Source organism: Cervus elaphus, chromosome 21 (assembly GCF_910594005.1).
Source record: "Cervus elaphus chromosome 21, mCerEla1.1, whole genome shotgun sequence".
NCBI lineage: Eukaryota > Metazoa > Chordata > Mammalia > Artiodactyla > Cervidae > Cervus > Cervus elaphus.
Window position 1 is genome coordinate 8,820,182 of NC_057835.1, and position 22,932 is coordinate 8,843,113.

The following is a 22,932-nucleotide window of genomic DNA, read 5'->3' on the forward strand; positions in this document are numbered from 1 at the left end:
ACCGCAACGTTTTAAGGCAATTATCTTCCATTTAAAAGACAAAGAAATAAAGGTTGGCAATTAGAGCAGACTGTTAAAAACAGTGATGAATGCAAAGATCAAGTGTACTTAGGGCTTTTCTCTTTTTTGTGAATCTGGACAGATATGCTCTTTTAAATGTCATGTTTTTTAAGTTAGCAGACCTTGATATTTTAATAAAGAATACTATGCTGTCAGAAAAAGAAAGAGGAGGTGCTCAAGCCTGTCTGCGGTTCTGATTTCCTTGTGCTCATCCGAACGAGGAACTGGGGAGAGGGTGGTCAGGGGAGCGCTCTTAGCTGGAGCTGGCAGTGCTGCAGACCATCTGAGCCCAGAACGTTCCAGAGTGGAGGCAGCCTGGCTCCAGGCCACTGAGGCAGTTGGACACACAGGAGCTTCCATGAGGCTAAGTTTTTCCCAAGAATATTCTCTTGTGCCCTAATCATCCATCCCCAAATAGACATCCTGTCACTCTCACACCAGCCTATTTTAATTTGCTGTAGAGAACTTGTATTTTTCTTATTTGAGAATCCATTTAGTTTTGTTTTTCTTCACTAAAATGTAAGTCTGTGAGAACATTATTTTTGTATTTGTAGCACTTAGAGGAGTGCCTCACATTTATAAATATAAGTGCATAAAATATGCCTAAATGTATAATATCATTGTAAGATGAAATTTATAGATGCTTGCTCCTTGGAAAGAAAACTATGACAAACCTAGACCACATATTAAAAAGCAGAGACATCACCTTGCCAACAAAGGTCCATTTAGTCAAAGCTAAGATTTTTTCAGTAGTCATGTATGGATGTGAGAGTTGGACTATAAAGAAAGCTGAGTGCTCAAAAATTGATGCTTTTGAGCTGTGGTGTTGGAGAAGACTCTTGAGAGTCCCGTGGACTGCAAGGAGATCCATCCAGTCAGTCCTAAAGGAAATCAATCCTGAATATTTGTTGAAAGGACTGATACCGAAGTTGAAGCTTCAACACTTTGGCCACCTGATATGAAGAGCCACCTCGTTTGAAAAGACTCTGATTCTGGGAAAGAGTGAGGGCAGGAGAAGGGGGTGGCAGAGGATCAGGTGGTTGGATGGCATCACCGATGCAATGGGCATGAATCTGAGCAAACTCCTGGAGATAGTGGAGGACAGGGGATCCTGACAGGTTGCAGTTCATGGGGTCACGAAGAGTAGGACACGACGTAGCAACTCAACAGCAGCATAATGTCATTAGTGAGCATCAGATACAATCAGGGTTGCAAGAGTGAAAGGCTCATGGATCAGGCATGAGTGCTGCAGTCAGGCAGCGGACACACCTAGGTGGTGTGGGCAGGACAGGACCCAGGACTAGCCATCTGGTCACCTGGGTGACCTTCCACAGAGAATTCCAGGTCTTTTTTTTTTTTTTTTTTACCCCTTTTACCACCTTTACCCATTTCACCCACCACCTACCCCCTCTCCTCTGACAACCACCAATCTGTTCTCTGTACCTGTGAGTTCAATTTTGTTTTAGATTCCATATTAAAGGTGAGATCATAAGGTACTTGTCTTTTTCTGTCTGATGTATTTCACTTGGCATAGTGCCCTCAAGATTCATCCGTGTTGTTGCAAATAGCATGGTTTCCATCTTTTTATGATACTATTCTATTGCATATGTAATACTATGATACTATTCTTTATCCATTGTTACATCCTCGGGCACGTAGGGACCTTCCATGTCTTGTCCACTGTAAATAATGCTGCATTGAACATGAGGGTGCATATGTCTTTTCAAGTTATTTTTTCATCCCTTTGGATAAATACTCAGAATTGAGGTTGCTGGATCTTCTTCTTCTTCTTCTTTTTTTTTAGCAGCCTCCATATTGTTTTCCACAGAGGCTGCACCAATCTTCACTCCCACCAGCAGTGGACTTCCCTTTTCTCCACACCCTCACCAGCACTTTTATTCTTTATCTTTTTGGTAATAGCCATTCTAACACGTGTGACATTACATCTAAATTGTGGTCTTGATTTACGTCTCCCTGATGGTTGGGGATGTTGAGCGCCTTTCCATGCCTGTTAGTCATCAGTGTGTCTAGAATGTCCAGTTTTAAAGAAGAAAACTTGGTTCCTTCTGTACCTTTTACTTGGCTTGTATCTTGCTCTGTGGTCCTAGCCCCATCTGAAATAGCCTAGGTATCTTCTTTCCCCTTTGGATAAAAACAAGGTGGTGAGGGTGGGACGATTTACTTAAGAGAATTCCATGTTGCCAGGCATTTAAACAATGTCAAATTTGAAATGTCTAAATTGGAGACTCATCATGGTGGAGAGAGTCTCTGAGATTGATAGTGAGAAATTTAATGTCCAGAAATATTAAATGACCTCCTTGCTCAGGGTCACTCAGGGCTCCTCCCACAAGCTGGGGACAGTCTCTTTGGTTCCTTTGATCATTTTATCAATGTTTTCTGGCTTCTTTCCTCTCTTACCAAGAGGTGAGACCTGAAGGAGTGATACTATCAAGTGTTATGCTATTTTTCTTACTAGAGATGGAGTGATCCCCAAGTGTCTTATGGTGGGCCCGATTGTGTCAGTTGCTTTAAAAACAATTTTAAAAACAGAATCTATCCATACATGTGTATAACTCTAGTATAAGATAGGAAGGAGGTAACATTGGTTGAGTCATTGCATAGCAGGCATTTAGCTGTGTGTTCATTTGTTGTTTTTTGAACACATGATTTGCACTTAATTCTCACAAGGATGCTATGAGGTCTGGCAGCTTCAATCCCATTCTGCAAATGAGGAAACCAGGACTTGAAGGTGTAGGTCAGATTATGCAGCAGCACACAGATTACAAACGAGGAGGCAGGGACTAGAATTCAGGGCATCCTGGATCCAACCGTTCCTGCCTTTGCTTTAGGATGGGGTGTGTATGTGTGTGTGTCCACAGACACACCAGAATTCTAAGCTGGACATTAACAGGCTTTTCAGTGGAAGCTTTGGGGAGATGTACGACCTCTTAGTGGACTTCCTTGGTGGCTCAGATGGTAAAGAATCTGCCTGCAATGCAGGAGACCCAGGTTCGATCTCTGGGTGGGAAAGATCCCCTAGAGAAGGGAATGGCAACCCACTGCAGTATTCTTGCCTGGAGAATTCCATGGATGGAGAAGCCTAGCAGGCTGCAGGCCATGGGGTCACAGAACTCTTAGTAACTGATAGCACCTGGACCTCTTAGCAGCTGGAAGCACCTGTTCCGGCAGATGCACTGAGCACCCGTCACTTGCATCTCTGACCGCTGCCCTTGGAGCCAACAGTCTCATGTAGCTGAAAGTAGTCAGGCCCATCAGCTCCAATTTCTGGTAGATCTAAGAGAGAGAAGCATGAGAAGTCTTTTGTTGGTGGCAACCTGAGTTTGTTTTACTTTTCAATTTTTAAAGCCTTTTTTTCTTGCCTTTCCCTGACCTGTTACCAGATGGTAACAGCACTGTTTGGATCACAGGCTACTGTTTGATTCCTGTCATGGCACGGAGCCGGGTTTATTTCAGGACACTCTAGGTTTTCCCTGAGCACCTGGACTCAGCTCTCACCCTTAGAAAATAATCGTGTTTGACATTTGGAGGCATGGAGAGCAGGAACAGAGCAGAAGGACCACACGGCTCAGATTAGAATCACTGGCACAAGCAATCTTTCTATCTGATAATGGTCCCACACGTGGCCGTGTTAACTCATCCTGCCTGGGAAGGAGATGCTGTTTTCAATGTATCGACTTCTCTCTTCTACAGACAGACAGGTGGCCTTGGAAATAGTGGTCTTGCTCAGCATCCAGACATCCAGAATAGCTTGAGAACTCTGCCCTCCTTGATAAACCACGGACATTTATCCAAACAATGTGTCAGGTGGCAATTTTAAAAGAGAAGAAAAAATGACAGGGAACAGGCCTATTGTGAATGAATGGTTCTTTATTGATGCATAGCTTGCACTGGCCAGCACTTCTGAAATCGCCACACCCAAGTATAGGTCCAGAACGCAGAGGACACATAGCTGCTGCTACATCCAGCACCACTAGTGCTGCTGCCTCCACCAGTGACTTTACCATCAGCACCAATAACAGTATCATCACCACCACCACCAGTACCATCAACACTAATAACAGTATCATCACCACCACCACCATTACCATCAGCGCCAATAACAGTATCATCACCACCACCACCAGTACCATCAACACTAATAACAGTATCATCACCACCACCACCATTACCATTAACACCAATAACAGTATCACCACCACCACCAGTACCATCAGTGCCAATAACAGTATCATCATTGCCACCACCATTTCCAGCACCACCACCATCAGCGTTATCACCATGATCACCACCATCACCCCCACCATCACCACCATCACTACCATATTCACCACCACCACCATCACCCCCACCATCACCTCCGCCATGACCACCGCATCACCTCTGCCATCACCACCATCACCCCCACCATCAACACCACCATCATTCCCACCATCACCCCCACCATCACCTCCGCCATCACCACCGCATCACCTCTGCCATCACCACCATCACCCCCACCATCATCACCACCATCATCACCACCATCATCCCCACCATCACCACCATCACCCCCACCATCACCATCACCCCCACCATCACCCCCACCATCACCTCCGCCATGACCACCGCATCACCTCTGCCATCACCACCATCACCCCCACCATCACCCCCACCATCACCACCACCATCACCCCCACCATCACCTCCGCCACGACCACCGCATCACCTCTGCCATCACCACCATCACCAACATACTCACCACCATCACAGTCACTGCCGCCATCATGACCACCGTCTCCACCACCACCTCCACCATCACCACTAGGTACTTCTTAATGTCAGATCCTGTGCTACGCACTTTGTGGACATTATCTTATTTAATCTTTGCAGCGTTCTTCAGAGGTAGTGGTTTTGAAGCCAGATCTGCTTGACATGTGGTCTCTCACACACTTAAGGACTCAAAAGGGCCAGAATTCTGCTATTAGCATTTCTTCTTCAGTCACCATCATCTTCCTTCTCATCCTCATAACTATCTATTACATTTGCATGATGCTCTTTTATGCTTTTTAAATCATTTTCTCAAATATTGAATTATTTCTTCTACTATTGTCTTTTCACATAATTACGATGATTATAATTTTCCACATGAAGAAACTAAGACTCAGCAAGTTAAATGGCTTGCCTGTCCTCATCTACGTTAGGTTTAGAACTCTTTCTTACAATATTGCAGAGGAAGGGGCTTGGGAAAAGAAAAGATCAAAGCCCTTTTTGATCACAGGGAGTGACCAAATCCTCATAGTCACTTACTTAGAGCTCCATGCCCCACCCCTGGCGATTCTAACTCCTGAGTTCTTGAATGACACCTGGGAATCTGTCTCAAATATGTTTTTGCCGTATTTTGCCAATATTTCTCATTATTGCTGGGACTTCATGAAAGAGGAGATACTGGAGTGGTGTAGGACTTTGACACGTTGAGATGGAGTGTGGGTCCTACAGACAGAGGTGGCTTGGCAGGCCAAGTCCTTGGGATCTTTGGGGCCAAGCTAAGCAGCGCACGTGAGCTGTGGTTTAGGGCTAGGAGCAGGGCCACCGGACGCCAGACTGAAAGGGCAGGTCAGAGGGCTGGGCTGGCACAGTCCGCGGTCGTAAAGACACCTTCCCTCTGGGGGTTGGCAGTGCATGGGGACAAACCCGAGTGTGCAGGTGCAGAGAGGGGGGCGCAGTTTAAGGAAGAGAGGAGATGCTGATGTCATCCAGCTTCTGGGATCCAACAGACTGTTAGAGACGCTTCGTCGCAATGATCTCATCGTCAGAGCCCTGGGAAGTAAGAGTCACGTGTACAGGCCCCGCACACACAGCCCTGGGGCTGGATCTTAACCTCATCAGGTTCTGGCTGGGTCACCGGTGAGACCTGACTCTGAGCCTCAGTGTCCATGCCTCCCAGGGGGACTGAGAGCGCCTGCATCCCGGAGCGAGGGGCTTCCTGCAGAGCGGAGACACAGGGAAGATACAGGAAACCCCCCAAGAGGGTTTGACACAGCGCAGGTACCCAGAGCAGGTGCTTGAGGAATGCGGTTCTGATTCAGAGTCACGCCTTCCTTTTGTTTCTCGTTGCACTGCTCTGACCTTGTGAGGATGACTGTAAGGAAGAAAGCAGACAGGCGGGCCTTCCATCGTCCACGTACACGTATGGTAGGGTACATGCTGTGTGTCATGAGGACTCACCAGCACACACCTCACCCCTGTCCAGACGGGTAGACTCCGAGGCTTAATGATCACACCCCCACGGGATGACTGGCCTGGGTCATGCAGAGTAGCACGGATCCTAATGGCAGAAGCGCAGAAATGGTCCACGTGACGTGTCTGCCCAGAGTTGAGATGCATCACCTTTTAATCCTCCTGCTGAAAGGTCTGTAGCTGTGAGAAAGAATGGAGCTGCTCCCCATGTGCTGACCCAGGAGGCATCCGGGTTAAATCCTTAAGTGAAATAAAGCAGTTTATCAGCAGATTGAATGTTATGCCGTAGTTTCTAAAGAAAAAAGGGATAGAGGGAGAGAATGTGTGTGCATGTGTGGGCTCATTTGCATGTGTGTGTGTGTGTGTGTGTGCGCGCTTGTGCAAAGCTTGCTTAAACAAAATGCCTCTGGAAAGATCAACCAACAGCTGGTAGGATTAGTTACTGTCTAGGAAAGGGAATGAGTGGCACGGGGCAGGACAAGGGCATTTTTCTCAGGTAAACCTTGCGGTACTTTTTAAAGTGTGGGGCCATGTGTTGCCAAAGTCATCCACGTTGCAGCGCTGACATCCAAAGGGGAGGCTTCCTGGCCCCAGACTCCCCCCCGACCCAACTCTGCCTCCTTGCAGGGTGTCTCGAGGGGGACAGTCTGTTGTCAGGGGTTTCCTCCAGACGTGTCATTAGACGGGCTCTGGGTGTGGGCTGCCTGTTAATCCTGGCTTCTTCTCTTTGTCTTCAGGGAAAGAAAGGTGAGGCGGGTCCTCCTGGAGTCCCTGGCTTGCTGGGGCAGCAGGTAACTACTGTCTTCCAATCCTCTTCTTTAGCCACACTGCTTTCTCTGATTAAGGAAATGACAGGGTAGCAGTTCTTAGGTTGTAACCAGACTCTTGCATGAGTCTGAGCAATACTCATCAGAGCATTAAAAACAACGCCCTCCCTGCCTAGCCCCTCAGGTGCTGGGAGAATGGCTATTCAGTCTCCTGGTGGGGGTAGGCCTGGAGGAGGGCAGACCTCCTCCTCCTCCCTCCTCCCCCTCAGTGTTCAGACTCCTCCCTGGTCAGTGTCCTCTGGCCCCAGGCTGGTCCAACTCCCCACTCCCCCGTGGTCTCATGTGTGCCGCCCCTGTGGCCCCCCATGGACCCCTCCAGCCACCCCGGCAGGTGGGCAGGCTCAAGGTCACCCTCCCCATTTCACAGACCAGGTGGGGGTGCGACTCCCTGATACACAGACTCGCTGGGGGTCACCTGCTGCTCAGGAGACCCCTCCCCCCATCCCGGGCCACATGGGCCCTGACCCCGCTCAGTCCCCCTTTCCTATAAATTCAGAGTCACTGTGACACCCTCCCCTGACACACATACCTCAGTGTAGACAGAACAGGGCGCTCAGCACTGGTAGCGGTCACACCTCACTTTGTCTCTTTGCTAATTGCACCAAAGCTCGCCACCAGCCCCCAGTCCCAGTCTTCCTGGGATCAGGGTCGGTAAATTCCTGGAAGCACTGGGGGGATCACAGTTAGGGAGGTGGAGGTTAGGAGCTTAGGGTCTTAGCCTCGGCCACTTGCTGGCTGCGGCATCTTGAACAAGTCCCTTCTGAACTTCGGCTTCGTCATTTGTTGCAAATGCCAATAAAAACAAAACAGGGTGATGATTTCAGCAGAAGGTGTGGGGCTGTGGTCCAGGTGCCGGGGTCTCAGTGAGGGCACAGTGAGCCCCGGGCGAGGTGCTGTCTCATCCTTCTGGCTTGGTGGCCGCAGCAGGCGGGCGGGCTCGATCCGGGCTTGTCTGCTGGGTCCCCGCTGCAGTAAGGCTCAGCTCTGGCGCCCACTTGTTCCCGGCCACACCTCCTCTACACCCAGCTCTGCGATGGCAGCCACACTGTCCTTTAACATCTGGGAGGCACCCACCCAGGGCACGCTGCTGACCATGCTTCCAAATGGCTTTTCCCGCTCTATGAAGTGTGTGCAGGGCACCCCGCACGCGAATCTCAGGTTTCATCATTCCCTCACATGCCAATCAGGCTATAACACAGGATAAGGGGCTGTAAAACCAGCCATTATTCATGGTCTTCTAAAGATGCCACACTCACTGTGACATTTTGATGTTAATAGTACAAGATAAAGAGTGTTTTTGCATTTGTTTTATGACCTTGTTTCCTGTGAGCAAAGCTTGTGTATTTCAAAAATTCACCATAAATACGGCTCCGTCAAAATGCTTTTAAGTTACAGAGTTTTTCCCCTATCACTGTTTTCTTGGCTACCCTGAAAAATATATTTGTTTGTTTTGTTTTAAATTTTGAAGCCCTTTTCCCTTCAACAAAATCTATACTGAGTGCCAGGCCTTGAGCTGGATGCTGTAGACACAAATAGGATCAGCTTTCCCAGGGCAGGGATTTTGCCAGAAATGGGGGAACCTGATAAACTTGGGGATCTTAGTGGTTCAGAACGAGATGGTGTAGAGTGTATGATAGGTACCACCTAGCTCCCTGCCTTGGATCACCACCCCACGGATGCAAAGCTGCATTCAAGCCCACCATGCCCACGCCAAGAGCAGTGTTTCTCTGCTGGAACCCTGCCCAGCTCCGTAACTCACTCTCCCTAACTCACCCACACACCCACCTGCCCTGGGCCTGGCCAGTTTTCTCCTGCTTGCCATCCATATGTTTGTTCGCTGATCATTCAGCAGGTGGTCACCTAACCCCCACTGTGTGCGGGTGCAGCCCTGGGAAGGGTAACTAGCAGCCTCTGTCCATGCTTAGAGGAGCCAGATGTGATGGAGGCAGGGAGAGATGCCGAGAGAGGGACGGTCCTCCGAGCTAAGACCTGGGAGAGGGGCAGTCAGGGCTCTGGTTCTGGGGGACAGGTCATCAGCCTCTTGGAACCAGAGGAGGGTCCCTGAGCTGATCTGGAAAATCTGGGTTGATTCTGTCGCAGCAGAACGTAAGTTCCTGGGCTTCCTGGTCTGATGAGAAGGCCGAGGGTCTGTCTGTTCAGTTTCTGCTCTTGTCAGATGCTCTCCCTGTGTTAGTATACAGTTGTGTCTGTTGTTTACAACCACCTGTGAGAAAAGAAGGCTTATCCCATTTCCAATCCAAAGAAATGGAGAAGTGAAAATGAAAGTGTTAGTCTCTCTGTCCTGTCTGACTCTTTGCGACCCCAGGGACTGTAGCTCGCTAGACTCCTCTCTCTGTGGGATTCTCCAGGCAAGAATACTGGAGTGGGTAGCCAGTCCCTCCTCCAGGGGATCTTCCTGACCCAGGAATCGAACCAGGGTCTCCTGTGTTGCAGGTTGAATCTTTACCATCTGAGCCAGTAGGGAAGCCCCCAAAAGAAATGGAGCTTAGAGTTTAATTAGTTTTGCTTTTACCAGGAAGAGGCAGCCTCAGGGTGAGCCAGGCCCCAGGGCAGCTGGCCTTCTGGAAGATGCTTTTGGTGCCTCTTTATCAGGATGAAAATGTTCACCTGCCAGAATGTTTTAGGCTCAGTATACACAGGTGGTGGCTCCTGTGTCCTGGCAGTCTTTTAGGAAAAAGTGGGAATTTGTGTCTGGTCTGGACAACTGTTTATGCGAAGGTATTGAGGTCAGCATGACTGGCAGACCCTTGAGTGGGTGGGAACACAGCCAGGGGAGGGGCCAACCCCAGAGGACTGAGTTTCTCGGACCCCCTCCCCTGAGAGGGGGCAATCCTTGTGCCCCTGGAGCTGTGTCCTGGAGGAGGACTCACCACCATGAAGGAGGAGGACTCAGATCATGAACAATCTCTGAAAACAAACATTTCCAAGTTGTGCAGGAAGTGTGACTACGTGCTAATTATGCAAGTAATTTTCATGCAGCTTCAGATTCCATCCAATTTCATAAATCTATTCCAGTTGGAATGAGGTGGTTGTTAGGAATAGTTATTTGCCTTTCGTTATCATTAATGCTGAATTAGGTTAATTGGTTATTTACACGTCACTGCGGTAATCACTGAGCATGCTGTGTGCAGTCACCATCGTCCCGAGAAGGATAAAACATTCCAGTAATAATAATTAGGCTTATTGGTTAATTGATAGAGTCATTACTCAGTTGTTTTTATTCATAATAATTAAAACAGCGATTTTGTTGTTAACATTTAGATCTATTGGCTAATTTGTCACTCTCTTTAATAATTAGGTGAATTGGTTATTTAGATATTGGCTTCCCTGGTGGCTCAGACGGTAAAGAATCTGCGTCCAGATTCTATAGAACCCCAGAACCCGGGGTTTTATCCCTGGGTTGGGACGGTCCCCCGGAGAAAGGAATGGCATCTCGCTCCAGTATTCTTGCCTAGAGAATTCCATGGAGAGAGGAACTTGGAGGGCTACAGTCCATGGGGTCACAAAGAGTTGGGCATGACTGAGAGTAGCATTTTCACATTGATGGTAAGAAGAGAAGAGCGTGAGCTGAGCTGGTTTCACACATCTTCGTTCATCGGATGGTATGAGGCCCCTCCTCTTTTTATCATCACCCTCTCCCTCTGTGTTTACGCCTGCAGCCTCCACTCCCCGAGCTCACGGGCATCTCCACCCAGTGCCTCACTCACTGAAAACACTCAGCCGGTGTCTGCTCCACCCCGACACGCTCACCCGCTGCGTCCCCACTGCAGCGCAGGGCGCCATCACGGGTCCCCTTGTTCTGGTGACCCCGGTCTTTTCTTGCCCCTTCACTCCACACACCTGACCTGCTGTCGAGTCTTGTCAACTTCTCCTTCCAAATGCTATTACAGCCAAGTCAGACCCGCTCTTGTGTTGCTTCTCCACTTCTAAAGCCAGGTCCCGGCCACTTCCCAGCAGCTCCCCCTCCCACCGCTGTGCCCCCCGCCTTCCCGGAGCCCTGCCTCCTGCCCCACACCCCCATTCTACTCCTTCACACTGACTGTCGGTCCTGGCAACACACGGAGGTCTGCCCATTCTCAGGCCCCTGAAGCTAGTGTTCTTCCTTCCCTGGACTTCAGCTTTCAGCTTAGACGTGGCTCCTTCTGCAGGGCCATTCTTGACCAGCCCCAGCCAGGATGGCCCCTCATTACAGGCCCAGTGATTTCATCACCAGGACTTCCAGTCCCCAGAATGGTCCCTTTGCTTGCTCCATGTTTGTTCTCTCCATTATCCCAGCCCCCCACCAGCTTCTAAGAGTGTCATCAAGGGGCCTGGTAACCTGTTTTTACAGGGAGCTTTCCAGGTGGTTCTGTGGCAGATGAACCATTCAGGATCCACTGCACGCGAGGGCTGTGTGACAGGCGGGGCCCTTACCCTCTCTGGGCCTCAGTTTCCCATGTTGTCAAGTAAGGAGGTTTAATTTCTAGTTCAGTTGCTCAGTCATGTCCAACTCTTTGTGACCCCCAGGGAGCCTGCCAGGCTCCTCTGTCCACGGGGTTCTCCAGGCAAGAATGCTGGAGCAGGTTGCCTTTGCCTTCTCCATTAATTTATAGCAGAGGATCACTAAACATCTGTCCACTCACACAGGCTGTGAGGCTGAGACAAGTGGTCAGCAGCACGGGAGTCTCTGCAGCACGTGGAGGAGGGAGGGGGACGGGTTCAGACCAGCGAGCTGGTCGGGAGGCCGGCTTCCTGGAACGGCTGCTTTGAAAGAGGCCAGCATACTCCAGGGGGCGTCGCATCACGGGAGGGATGAAAGCCAAGTGTGTCCGATTTGCCATCGGAGGGAGAGCTGTGTGTGGTGGGAAGGGGCCTCGGATGAGCTCCACGGGGCTGAGGTCCCTGTGAGAACCTCAGAGGTCAGGGTGATGTAAAAAGTTCACCTGGAACGTGCCTTCCAGAGAGGTGGGTCCTGGGAGTGCCGCCTGCAGGACTCCTGCTTTGCCTGGAGGTGAGCAGAGCTGAGCTGGAGCAGACAGGAGTGGAGGGAAGTGAGGTCACCAGCCACTTCTGGTGCCTCCATCTCCCATCCCTTAGAGGGACCCTGCTTGAGTACCTGCCCAGTCCCCCATCCAGCACTGTCCGGACACTCAGTCGCTCCAGGTCCAAGCAGATGTCTCAGTAAAAGCAGACGCTACCCACTCCCCGCCCCCCCACCCCGCAAAGACTCGCCAGCACTCAGCGAGCCACGCAGAAAGCCAGGTCCAGGTGCCACCCGCAAAGTTCTGTTCCATTCATGTCTTCTTCGCTGCCCGTCGTTGACTCAGCAGTGCCCCCAGCGGGAGAAAAGGGAAGTGTCCGCAGCGGCGGCAACGGTGGCCTTTTTTTGGTGTTTACCACCCTCTAGTGGGCATGGGACGTTCTTCTCCGAGGGCACCGCCCACTCCCCAGCTGTTGGCAATCAAGCTGACCTCAAACATTGAGTGAACATCTGCTGTGTTCCACGCCCTGGGCTTGTCACTGTGTGAGCAGAGGTGCAGGGGGGTGCAAGGGGGGACCCTGCCTTCAAGGGCACGTGAGTCAGGTGAGCACCGTCACGCTGGCCTTCAGCGTGGGGGACGCCGTGATTACTTTGCCCGGAGAATTGCAGAACGTTTCAGAAAGATGGAGATGTCCTTCTGAGCAGGGAGACGGGAGGGAGGGCATATGTGGAGAGACACCTGGACAAAGAAAGGCCAGAGGTGTGTCTCCCAGGACATGTGTCGTGGTGAGAGGTGTGGCTTAACAGATCTCTTTATTCACCCTAGGTGATCCGATGCTGAATAATGCTTGGGAACAGCTGTTCTAGGAAATTTTTGTTAATGAATTAACTCCGTTTGTGTGTGTAGTCACACACAGACATATTTATTTTAAATGCACAAATATTTTCAATAAATATCAGATACTGCACCAGTTATATGCCCATCACCCAGATAGCACACATGTTATCATGGTACAAGTTTTACTTCAGATCTTTTCTTTCTGCTTTTGTTCCTTTTTTTTTTTTTAAAATAAGGTATTTCAATAAAACTGCAGCCCCGCCCCCATCCCATCACTTGATTCCCCATCTCTCTCCTCTCTCGAAGGTTGGTGCCACCGGGAGGCTGCTCCACACACCTTTGTCACCCAAGCCCCCCTCTTTCTTTACAGGGCCCCCCAGGACCACCTGGCGTCCCAGGCCCCCCTGGACCCGGAGGCCCCCCGGTGAGATTGGTTTTGACTTTCTCTTCCCAGGGCATTTAGATGGAGGGTTCATGGCCCCGGGAGCCAGGGGCATCGTCGTGTGGAGCCGTCTGTTGGCTCTTTGTCCAAGGGCAGAGCAAAGGCATGAACGAGGAGGGCCCCGCCTGCAGCCAGCCCCAGAGCCCCTTTAGACTGGAGCTCACACAGCTCCGGCGCCCCTTAGACTGGAAAAAGCTCCTGAGCTCATTGAGCACGTTCATGGCTGCTCCTAGAGAAGTGTGCGGGAAGTGTGGGGTCTCCCTTCCTGGGGTCTTTCAGCAGTGTGTGGGTTGGCTCCCCTCCCCCAGTTCAGGAGCAGCTGGGAAGGTTCCTGTGGGCAGAAGGGAGGGTGGGGGCCACAGAGAGGTGGTTCCACCCACCCCGCCAGCGGGGTGTGAAGGTGCTGGTGGTCCCGACTGCAGCCCAGCCCAGCCCCGTGCTGGCCGGCCTGGGAGGCGTGTCGGCTGCTTGGTTCACCGTGGCCCATACCATGGATGGCCAGATGCCCCCGAGGGGTGTCCACCCCGGGTGCCCTCGTCAGAGCTAAAGATCTGGGCTCCTGCCAGCAAAGGTGCTGGGAGAAGGGAGCTGATGCTCAGAAGAGGTCAGACTAACGGTTTCCCTGTGGTTCCCCTTGGCAGGGTCTGCCTGGAGAGATCGGCTTCCCAGGAAAGCCTGGGTCCCCCGGGCAGGTGGTGAGTGGCCGGGGCACCCCTCCCCGCTCTCCCCTCTCCTGTCCTTCCACGTGGGAGGGGCTGGCCCTTCCGCTGGCCACCCAGGCTGCTTCCCAGTGGGTGATGCTCCATGCCCTTTCCTCCCTGTTCCTGGCACCCGGCCTCCTCCTGCTCCCTTCCGTGGTGGCTGCCACGTGATGTCTCCTGGGGCTGCCCCCCGAGGACCCCCAGCAAGGCTGCAGATCAAGGCGCCCGCTCCTCAGGCCACTGCCTGTACCCTGTAGCTCTGAGGCACAGTCGACAGCCCTCGGCTGTTTGAAGTGTGGCTTCTCATCTGTGGGGACACTGCCGGGGGCCACGGAAGTAAAGGGCCTGGAGACATGAGGCTCGGTCCGGGACGTGTCAGGGTGTGCCTGCTGTGCTTCCTCTTTCCCGGTCAGCAGGATCCAGGGACCAGGCCTTCTCGATCCTTTTAGGTCCTGAGGGTGGAGGTCATCACACCTTAACATCCGCACGAGCAGGGTGCAGATTCAAGCTGGGGGTCTCCTGCCTCTTGTCCGGCAGCTCTTCAGGGCAGGGTGATAGAGTGGCCTTGGGCCTCTGAGACCGTGTGACCGTGATGGGCGTCAGAGGTGACGGTCCTCGGGAGGCCCCTGCTCACCCAGAAGGAGTCTCCTTATTGCTGCTTGTCGGGTGGGGGAAGGTGTGGCCCCCGCACCACTGATGGGGGCTCAGGACGTTGGAGAAGGGTGATGGAGGGAAAAGTCAGGCGTGCAGCGTGGGCAGCTGTCCGCCTGTGACTGGGCCCCGGATCCACGGAGGCCCCGGGATGCAGACGTGCTGGCTGGGTGCCGGCGTGCTCAGCTCTGTGGAGCTCCGGGTGCCACAGCGACGGCTCTGGACATAAATCATAGTTGTGATGTCCACTGTCAGGTGAGCCTGTCCGAGCCTGGAGCGCACGGTGAGCTGCCATCCACAGATGCTCCTGAACCCCCACCCACACGGTTCCACCCACTGACAGTTTCCGGCAGTGACAGCGCTCCCGGAAAGCTGGCACCCAGGAGCGGTCCTGCGCGCCAAGCCCCACGCCGACCAGCTTCTGGCTGCAGAATCCGCCCCTGGCTGGGGGCAATTCAGCGCAGTGCTGCCCTAACCGCGCCTTTTATGTTGGTCTGTTTTTTCCCTCTGCCCAGGGGCCGCCTGGAAAGGACGGGCTGAATGGACCCCCAGGCCTGCCAGGACCCAAGGTTAGTATGAGTTAGGGAACCCAAAACCCAGAAGCCAGAGAGCTCTTTGATGGTTGGGTGCCCCGGCTGTGGATCACGTTTGGATCCTGAGTCATGCAGGGCTCGGAAATGTTTATATTCAAGGTCAGATATGGGTGAGCCCCTGATTCCGACCTAGGTAACTGGTGGAGGACTTGGAGGCCGAGGACTTTAAAATTATTCTATGAGAAATATGCATCTATTTTATTTGCAAGGAGGAAACCTTTTCAGAGACTCTTACATAGTAAGAGACTTCAACTTAAAAATATTCTGGTGGGGCTCATTACAGTAAGATCATTAAGAGGAGTCAGAGGTTAACTGTCATAAAATTAGGAAGCAAGTTCACAGTTTACTCACTTCACAGGGACAATTAAAAAACCATACAGCCAACTGTTTAACAAGTGAACTTCACCTTTTCATGGCAAAGATACAGAAGCTCAAGGATGAATGTCAGCAGTCCTTGCAAGGCAACTTCTGGATGTTACAGGAGTTTTCACCATCCCTTTCAGTAGGCAGATTTAGAAGCTCAACTTTTTCATGACAGAATACAGAATACATACGGATTTAACTTAATTTAAGAACATGTTATGTAAATATTCTCCATTCTCCTCTCTTTTAAGAACAAAAGATAAGGGCTAACCAAGTATTTTGTCATCTCAAAAGCACTTAGGCAGTGTCTCCCCTGCTCTGAATCCCTCATTCCCACTCCCTTGAGTCCGTAAATCAGAAGCAGAGCCGCTGAATCTGGGAGGTGGTTGGAGCTGCTGTTTTGGGCCACTGCGGACTCTCAGAATTAAAGGAGTTCTGTAGCACCCGAGTCCGAGTAGCTTTCCTGCTTCCAGCCCGGAGCCGGTGCTCGGTGCTCAGTGGCTCCCGTCCACTCCCAGCTCCCGCTGTTGACTCTCCTCTGCCTTCCTTGCAGGGAGACCCAGGAGACAGAGGGGAGGATGGTCCCCCTGGACAGCGCGGCCCACGGGTAAGGACTCGGCCTTCCTCCTCTCGCGTCTGTCATTGTAAGCGGGGTGTTCGGCACTCTGTGTGAAACCCCGCTGTCAGAGCCGTGTAGGCTGGGGTCTGGCGGGGCACAGCCAGGGCCATCACACAGGGGCTGTCTGAAAGGCTGGGGCAGGTCGGGGTCAGTGGCGACACGCCCTGGGCTGACGACCGCCCAGAGCCACATCACGGCATGCCCAGGGAGAGGACCGGGAGTTCCTGGAGGCAGGGGGCCCTGTAGCTGGAGGAGAGGATGCCCCACGAGAGAGCCTTGTCCTCGGGAAGAGGGGCAGCCTTGCTGACCAGCCTGTCCTGGGAGGGGAGGAGCCAGGGGGTCAGTCCCCCCACCCTGTCCCCTGAGTTTCCCCTCCCTCTGATGTCCCTTCATACCTGAGCCCTGCAGAAGGCAAGGAAGCCTGGGGCTTCTGGGGGTGCCGACGTGTGGAAACTGGATCTGCGGGGGGAGCGGAGGCAACCCACGTACTGTGTGGAGGGGGCACCTCCTGTGGGTAGGGGCCCAAGTGCTGGATTTGGGTGACTGTCTGTATGCGCTGTGGGTGTGTATATGGTGTGTATATGGTGTGTGTGGGTGTGTACATGGTGTGGGCGTCTGTATGTGGTGTGGGTGTGTGTATGCAGTGTGTGTGTGTGTACATGGTGTGTGTGCTGTGTGTGTGTGGTGTGTCTGTATGTCGTGTGTGTGTGTTGTGGGTGTGTACATGGTGTGTGTGTCTGTATGTGGTGCTGTGTGTGTATGCGGGGTGTGCGTGTGTGAGCTGTGTGTACATTGTGTGTGTGTATGTCGTGTGTGTGTGTATGTGTCTGTGTGTGTTGTGGGTTGTACATGGTGTGTGGGTCTGTATGTCAGGTGTATATGTATGTGAGGTGTGTGTGTGTGTATGCCGTGTATATGAGGTGTGTGTGTGTGAGCTGTGTGTACATGGTGTGTATGCCTATATGTCATGTGTGTGTGCATGCAGTGTGTGTGTGTATGTGTCTGTGTGTTGTGGGTGTGCCTGTATGTCGTGTGTGTGTGTTGTGGGTGTGTACATGGTGTGTGTGTCTGTATGTGGTGCTGTGTGTGTATGCGGGGTGTGCGTGTGTGAGCTGTGTGTACATTGTGTGTGTCTTTTGTCATGTGTGTGTGTGCAGTGTTTGTGTGTATGTGTCTGTGTGTGTGTTGTGGGTTGTACATTGTGTGTGGGTCTGTATGTCAGGTGTGTATGTATGTGAGGTGTGTGTGTGCACGTGTGTGCATTTGCAGGCGTCTGTGCTTCTGGAGGGGCCTGTGCCCAGACAGAACCTCGGCGGGGGCCCTCTCGCTCACACTTTACTCGGGTAAGAACTAGTTAAGGGCTGTAACTGGCTCTTGGAGACCACCCTCCAGCCCCAGCCCACAGCAGGCACCTGCAGGCTCTCAGTAAGGGCTCCCTGCTGGCCGACTGATAACCAACAGCCCAGAACGGGCACAGGTATGGCCTGGACTTGGCCCAGTGGTGACCCTGCTGTTCCAGGAGGCAGGACCTGGGTCACCTCGGTGGCCAGTGAGGGACTGATGGGCAAATCCCTGGACCCTCAGTTCCCTGTGGCCTCGCTTTTTCAAGAAGTGATCATTCTTTAGTGAAGTCGCTCAGTCGTGTCTGACTCCTTGCGATTCCATGGACTGTATAGTCCATGGAATTCTCTAGATCAGAATGCTGGAGTGGGTAGCCTTTCCCTTCTCCAGGGGATCTTCCCAACCGAGGGATCACACTCAGGTCTCCGTCATTGCAGGCAGGTTCTTTACTAGCTGAGCCACAATTTAGACCAAATTAAAATGGAGCAGAACACGCATGGATTATCACTGCCCGCCCTGCTTAGGATGCCCGATGGACTCCTTGTGGAAAGCATCCGCGAGGAGCCGCTGCACCCCAGATTCCTCAGGGCTGCATGAGCCAGCTTATCGTCACTTACAAGCACAGCACCCTCCATCTTTTAAGACTCAACGTTCCTGTTTTTAAAAAATATCTGTGATTGAAATGTAATGATATGTAACTGGCTGTGTTTTGTCCCTCCATTGCTCTGGGGTAAATCACGTGGTCTTTTAAACAGGAAAGGCCACCTTCCTGTTTTTGATTGATTGGCTGAAATTCGATCATCTTCCAGAAATAACTTAAAGCATTTGCATAGGTCACTATTACTTTTCATTTTTGACTGCTAGGACTTATGGAGTCAGCCAGACCTGTGAGCTGTGTTTCCTCACATCTGTGAGTTGGCTTATCCTTCTGAGCTTACAGTGTATAAATTCCCACGTTCCATTCAGCAGTCTTCAGAAGAACCTGTTCCCATCGAGTTCCCTGTGCGGACAGAGTCGATGGATCACAAGTATTGGGGTGAATTTGTGGTGCCGTTGGGGTTGTCTTTCATCTTTCCATCTACGTGTTCGGTATTTATGCTCGCCCCGTGACTGAAAGTTTCAGAGAGGTCCATTACTACAGCTCATCTGTTTTTGTATGATTTCTAGTGTAGTGTAGTGCATTTAAAAATTCTCTCTGGGAAGTTGGAAACAATTTCTGTAGTTACGTTGATTTTAGGATATACTTTGTAGCTGCGAAGGAGACCTGGCAGGAGGTCTGTTGCTTTATTTTGACATCACGCCTCCTAAAGATAAGTATCTCCAAAGAAGGTCATGGACGCATCCTGGACGACGGGTCTCGAGTCCACTCGGAACAGACTGGCTGCGGGATGAACGGGTGCATCGCCCTCTTGGGCTCATGTCGAGGATTTCAGGGGCCGTCCAGACCTTCGTGGGTCATGCTCTGGCTTAGGATTCACAGCACGGATTCAGGAGGCACTTCAGGAGGCCTTCAAAATGCTTGCTACCCAACCTCAGCACCACCTCCCACCCAGCGCCTTTCCAACTGTAAAGGTTGTCTTGTCCTAGCAGATTTAAAGTGACAGTTTGTGTAGCAAGTGTTTGCACAGATCCGGTAAGAGCAGCTGTTACTAATTGTGCTTGTGAACACTGGGAATTGATGGGAAAAGTGGAGTGCAGCTAGAATTTCTATATGCACCGACTCAGACACCAGTGGCCCTGGCGGCCCCAGAACTGCAGGATAAAACGCGTGCTTCATGCTGAACAACGCTTTTAGTTTCTTTACTTCTCTTTTTTTCTCTCTCTCTCAATATGTGGTGTAGCCTTCACTACCACTGGGGTCTGACATCGCTGCAGGGAAGACCTTTATGTGTTTGTATAACCGCTCATTCATTCATTCATTCATTCATGTGTCCACTTACCAGAAAACCAAATTTCCTTATGGAAATCTACATGAAGATTTTAATAAGGACCATACTTAGCTTCCCTGGTGGCTCAGACGGTAAAGAATCTCCCTGCAATACAGGAGACCCAGGTTCCGTCCCTGGGTCAGGAAGGGCCCCTGGGGAAGAGAATGGCAAGCCACGCCAGTATTCTTGCCTGGAGAACCCATGGACAGAGGAACCTGGCAGGCTACAGTCCATGGGATCACAGAGTCAGACACGACTGAGCGTGCGTGCAAAGACCACATGGGGGGTGGAAGCATCTCTCCAGAAATGCTCAGTGCCCGGGGCTTCGGGGCCTGTGCTGCTTGTGTGAGAGTCGAGGGTGTGGGCGCCAGGTGCCCTGAGTCTGTGGGACCGCCTGGGGATGACAGCCATCTCTGCAAACGTGAGTGGTCAGTGACGAGGCATCTGTCATTATGTCTACAGGGTGAAGTCGGGGAGCAGGGACTGGCTGGCCGACCTGGAGAAAAGGTCTGTTCATTCATTCATTCGTTTGTTTGTTCATCCAATGCATTCGTTTGTTAGTATCTGCTGCCCTGTACCGCTTGTCTCCCTGGAGCTCACAACACGCCTGTGTGCCTTCATCTGTTTTCCCTGTGACCATCAGCACGTCCTGTACGTCCCTTGCTGTGTTGGGTACCAGGGTCGCCACCGTCAGCCAAGGGCAGTTGAGCCGGTGCAGCGAGTGGTGCCATGCAGGTGGCAGAAGGGTCCCAGGAGGCCCCCCACTCAGGCTCGGGGGATGTCAGGAGAGGTGGCCAGGAGGTGACATCGCGGCTGATCCAGAGGGATGAGGAGTCGGAAGAGAGGGGAAGTAAGGGTTCCCAGGCGAGGGAGCGCAGAGTGAGCCAGCACCTGGGGCCGCCCCCGGAACCGCGTGTAGAATCCCCCTCTCTCCGCTGCTTTGTTTCCACGTTACCCTGCTCCTTCAGGGGTCTGGGGGCAGCCTCCTTCCTGAGCCCACCGACAGTGGCACTGTGTTCTTTCCGCAGGGAGAGGCAGGGCTCCCAGGCTTCCCAGGACTCCCAGGTGCGAGGGGAGAGAAAGGAGACCAGGTGAGTGGTGGGTGCTTCTTGCCAGCGAGGCCACGCGCCGCGCCCGAGGAGAGAGCCCTCTGTCCTGGCTTGCACGCTCGAGGACGGGCTGACCCGGGATGGGGTTAGAGCATTTTCCCCAGTGTTTATGGAAGAGGAGAGGTGGGGCATGGGGCCACCGTGGGCCATGCGCTGGAACGAGGGGACAGCGGCCAAGGGGTCCATCTGGAAGGGCGGGTGGAGTAGCTTCAGATGAAATTTGTGGGAACAACGGGGGGCGTCAGCTGTCAGGTGCCAGATGGAGCATTTGCCCCTTCACACAACCAACACGTCCCTCGATCTCAGTCCTCACCGTGGCAGGGCAGGCTGGGGAGATGAAACAGTATTTTGCTCAGGGTCCCCTTGCTCTTGCCTGGAAGAGGCAGCCGTTACACTCAGTCATGTTTTAATGTCTTCTGGTTTTATCTTTTCTCTGTAGGGAGAGAAAGGGGCCCTGGGGCTTCCCGGCCTGAAAGGCGACCAAGGTGCAAAGGTAGGAGCTGCTGCCCTCGTCCTGGGCGTCGGTGCCACGTGTCGGACAACCGCCCGTCCGTTGTTCACGTGCAGGGAGTCCCGTGCCTGAAGTCGCAGCGGTGGCCCGGGTGGCGGTCCTGGTTCTCCCCGCTGCGGTCCTGAGCATCCCATCTGATCCCCGTGTCTCCCTTGCTGGCCCGAAAGCAGAGCTGCCTGTATAGGCTGGCATCCACGGGCAGTTGGCTGCAGGAGCCCTTGCAGATAACTGAAATCCGTGGATGCCTGAGTCTCTCATATAAAGTGGTGGAGCCTGAGAACCGTGGGCCTCCAGGAACCAGCGCCAGGGAGGTGGGACCTGCCACAGGCCAGGGTCGTCATCGCAAGCACAGCACACGTAGTGACTCGGGTGATCCCGGCGACATCCAGAGGCGGGTTGGATTATCAGCAACACCCCCAGTTTACAGATGAGGACACTGAGGCACGAAAGGGCCAGGCTGCTGGCCCGGGGCTGTGTGGATGGAGGGCGGTGGGAGTGAGACCTCACCACAGTCTACGCCCAGCATCCAGGCTCTGAGCGGGTCCACATGGCACACTGGCCTGGCCCCGGGGGAGCCCGGGCAGCCTCACACCCAGCGGGGCCCTGCAATCCCCCCTCTGCTGCCTGGGGGGCCACCTGGTTCTCCTAGTTTGAGCTCCGCACCCTCCTGTGTCCCACTCTCCTGCCCACCATCCTGCTCAGCAACCCCCATCCCCGCTCCCAGGCTGAGGGCCAAGGTCTTTGTTCCGAACGGACCTGCAATCTATAAATAGAGATCCTGCAATGGAAAGGGCTTTGGTGGATAAGCTGTTCAGGCCCGCGGCTCTCCTGGACTTCTCAGAAAAGCAATTTCTATTTGAGAAACTCATTTCCAAGATGCAGAGGACTCAGCGAGGCCATTAAGCCCTTTTATTGCTTTGGCAGAATTGCCGGGGCCACGGCAGAGTCGCATTCAAGCTTCCGAAGAATCTGGCCTGCTTTTCTTTGCCTCTAGAGAAATAAGTCATCATAGACAGTTCTGGGTTTAAAAAAAAAAGTGATATTGAAGCAACATCGCCCCCTGCTGGCCGTGCCTGGGCGTCCCTTCCTCAGCGGTTTGGTCCACTTCCTCCCCACCCCACACTGAGAGCCTTTTGATCCCAGGGCATCTCTGAGAGGAGGGTGATAACGCCCCTGCGTCAGCTGGGGCTGAGACACTTAAACTGCGGAGAAGCGGGGATGGCAGCCCATGCCAGCCGCATTGACTCCAGAGCTCAGAGACCCTTCCCCAGGCGGGCATCTTTCTCCAAGCCAGAGAGCTCCTGGGCTCTGCCCCGCCAGCTCGCCCCACAGCATCGAAGGCGGGCAAGGCTCCTCCAGAAAGGTGGTCTTGAGGTCCTTGGGGTTGGACACACATCTCTCCTCCAGCCCCCTTCTTGTTTATGTCCGTTCATACCTTGCACTGTCGTGCTAATGGTAAAGAACCTGCGTGCCAGTGCTGGAGACGCGGGTTCCATCGCTGGGTCGGGAAGGTCCCCTGGAGGAGGATGTGGCAGCCCACTCCAGTGTTCTTGCCTGGAGAACCCCATGGACAGAGGAGCCTGGTGGGCTACAGTCCTCGGGGTGGCAGAGAGTCGGACACGACAGACTGAACTCGCTTGCATGTGCATTGCAGTGGGAAACCCTGAACTTGGATGGTTTGGATGAGACTGGTTCTGGAACATGTGGTCAACAGTGTCAAGAGGAGAAGTG

At 52.6% G+C, this 22,932-nt stretch overlaps 1 protein-coding gene across 1 annotated transcript in view; it reads left to right on the plus strand.

The window, feature by feature from the left end:
• The window catches only part of COL22A1 (collagen type XXII alpha 1 chain), a 219,267-nt gene that overhangs the window by 107,604 nt on the left and 88,731 nt on the right, over positions 1-22,932 (plus strand). Inside the window, exons 23-30 of the mRNA XM_043880230.1 lie at positions 7,035-7,088; positions 13,314-13,367; positions 14,027-14,080; positions 15,253-15,306; positions 16,247-16,300; positions 20,044-20,088; positions 20,610-20,672; positions 21,130-21,183. Coding sequence (XP_043736165.1) covers positions 7,035-7,088; positions 13,314-13,367; positions 14,027-14,080; positions 15,253-15,306; positions 16,247-16,300; positions 20,044-20,088; positions 20,610-20,672; positions 21,130-21,183 — 432 coding nt within the window. The remainder of the gene's footprint in view (positions 1-7,034; positions 7,089-13,313; positions 13,368-14,026; positions 14,081-15,252; positions 15,307-16,246; positions 16,301-20,043; positions 20,089-20,609; positions 20,673-21,129; positions 21,184-22,932) is intronic.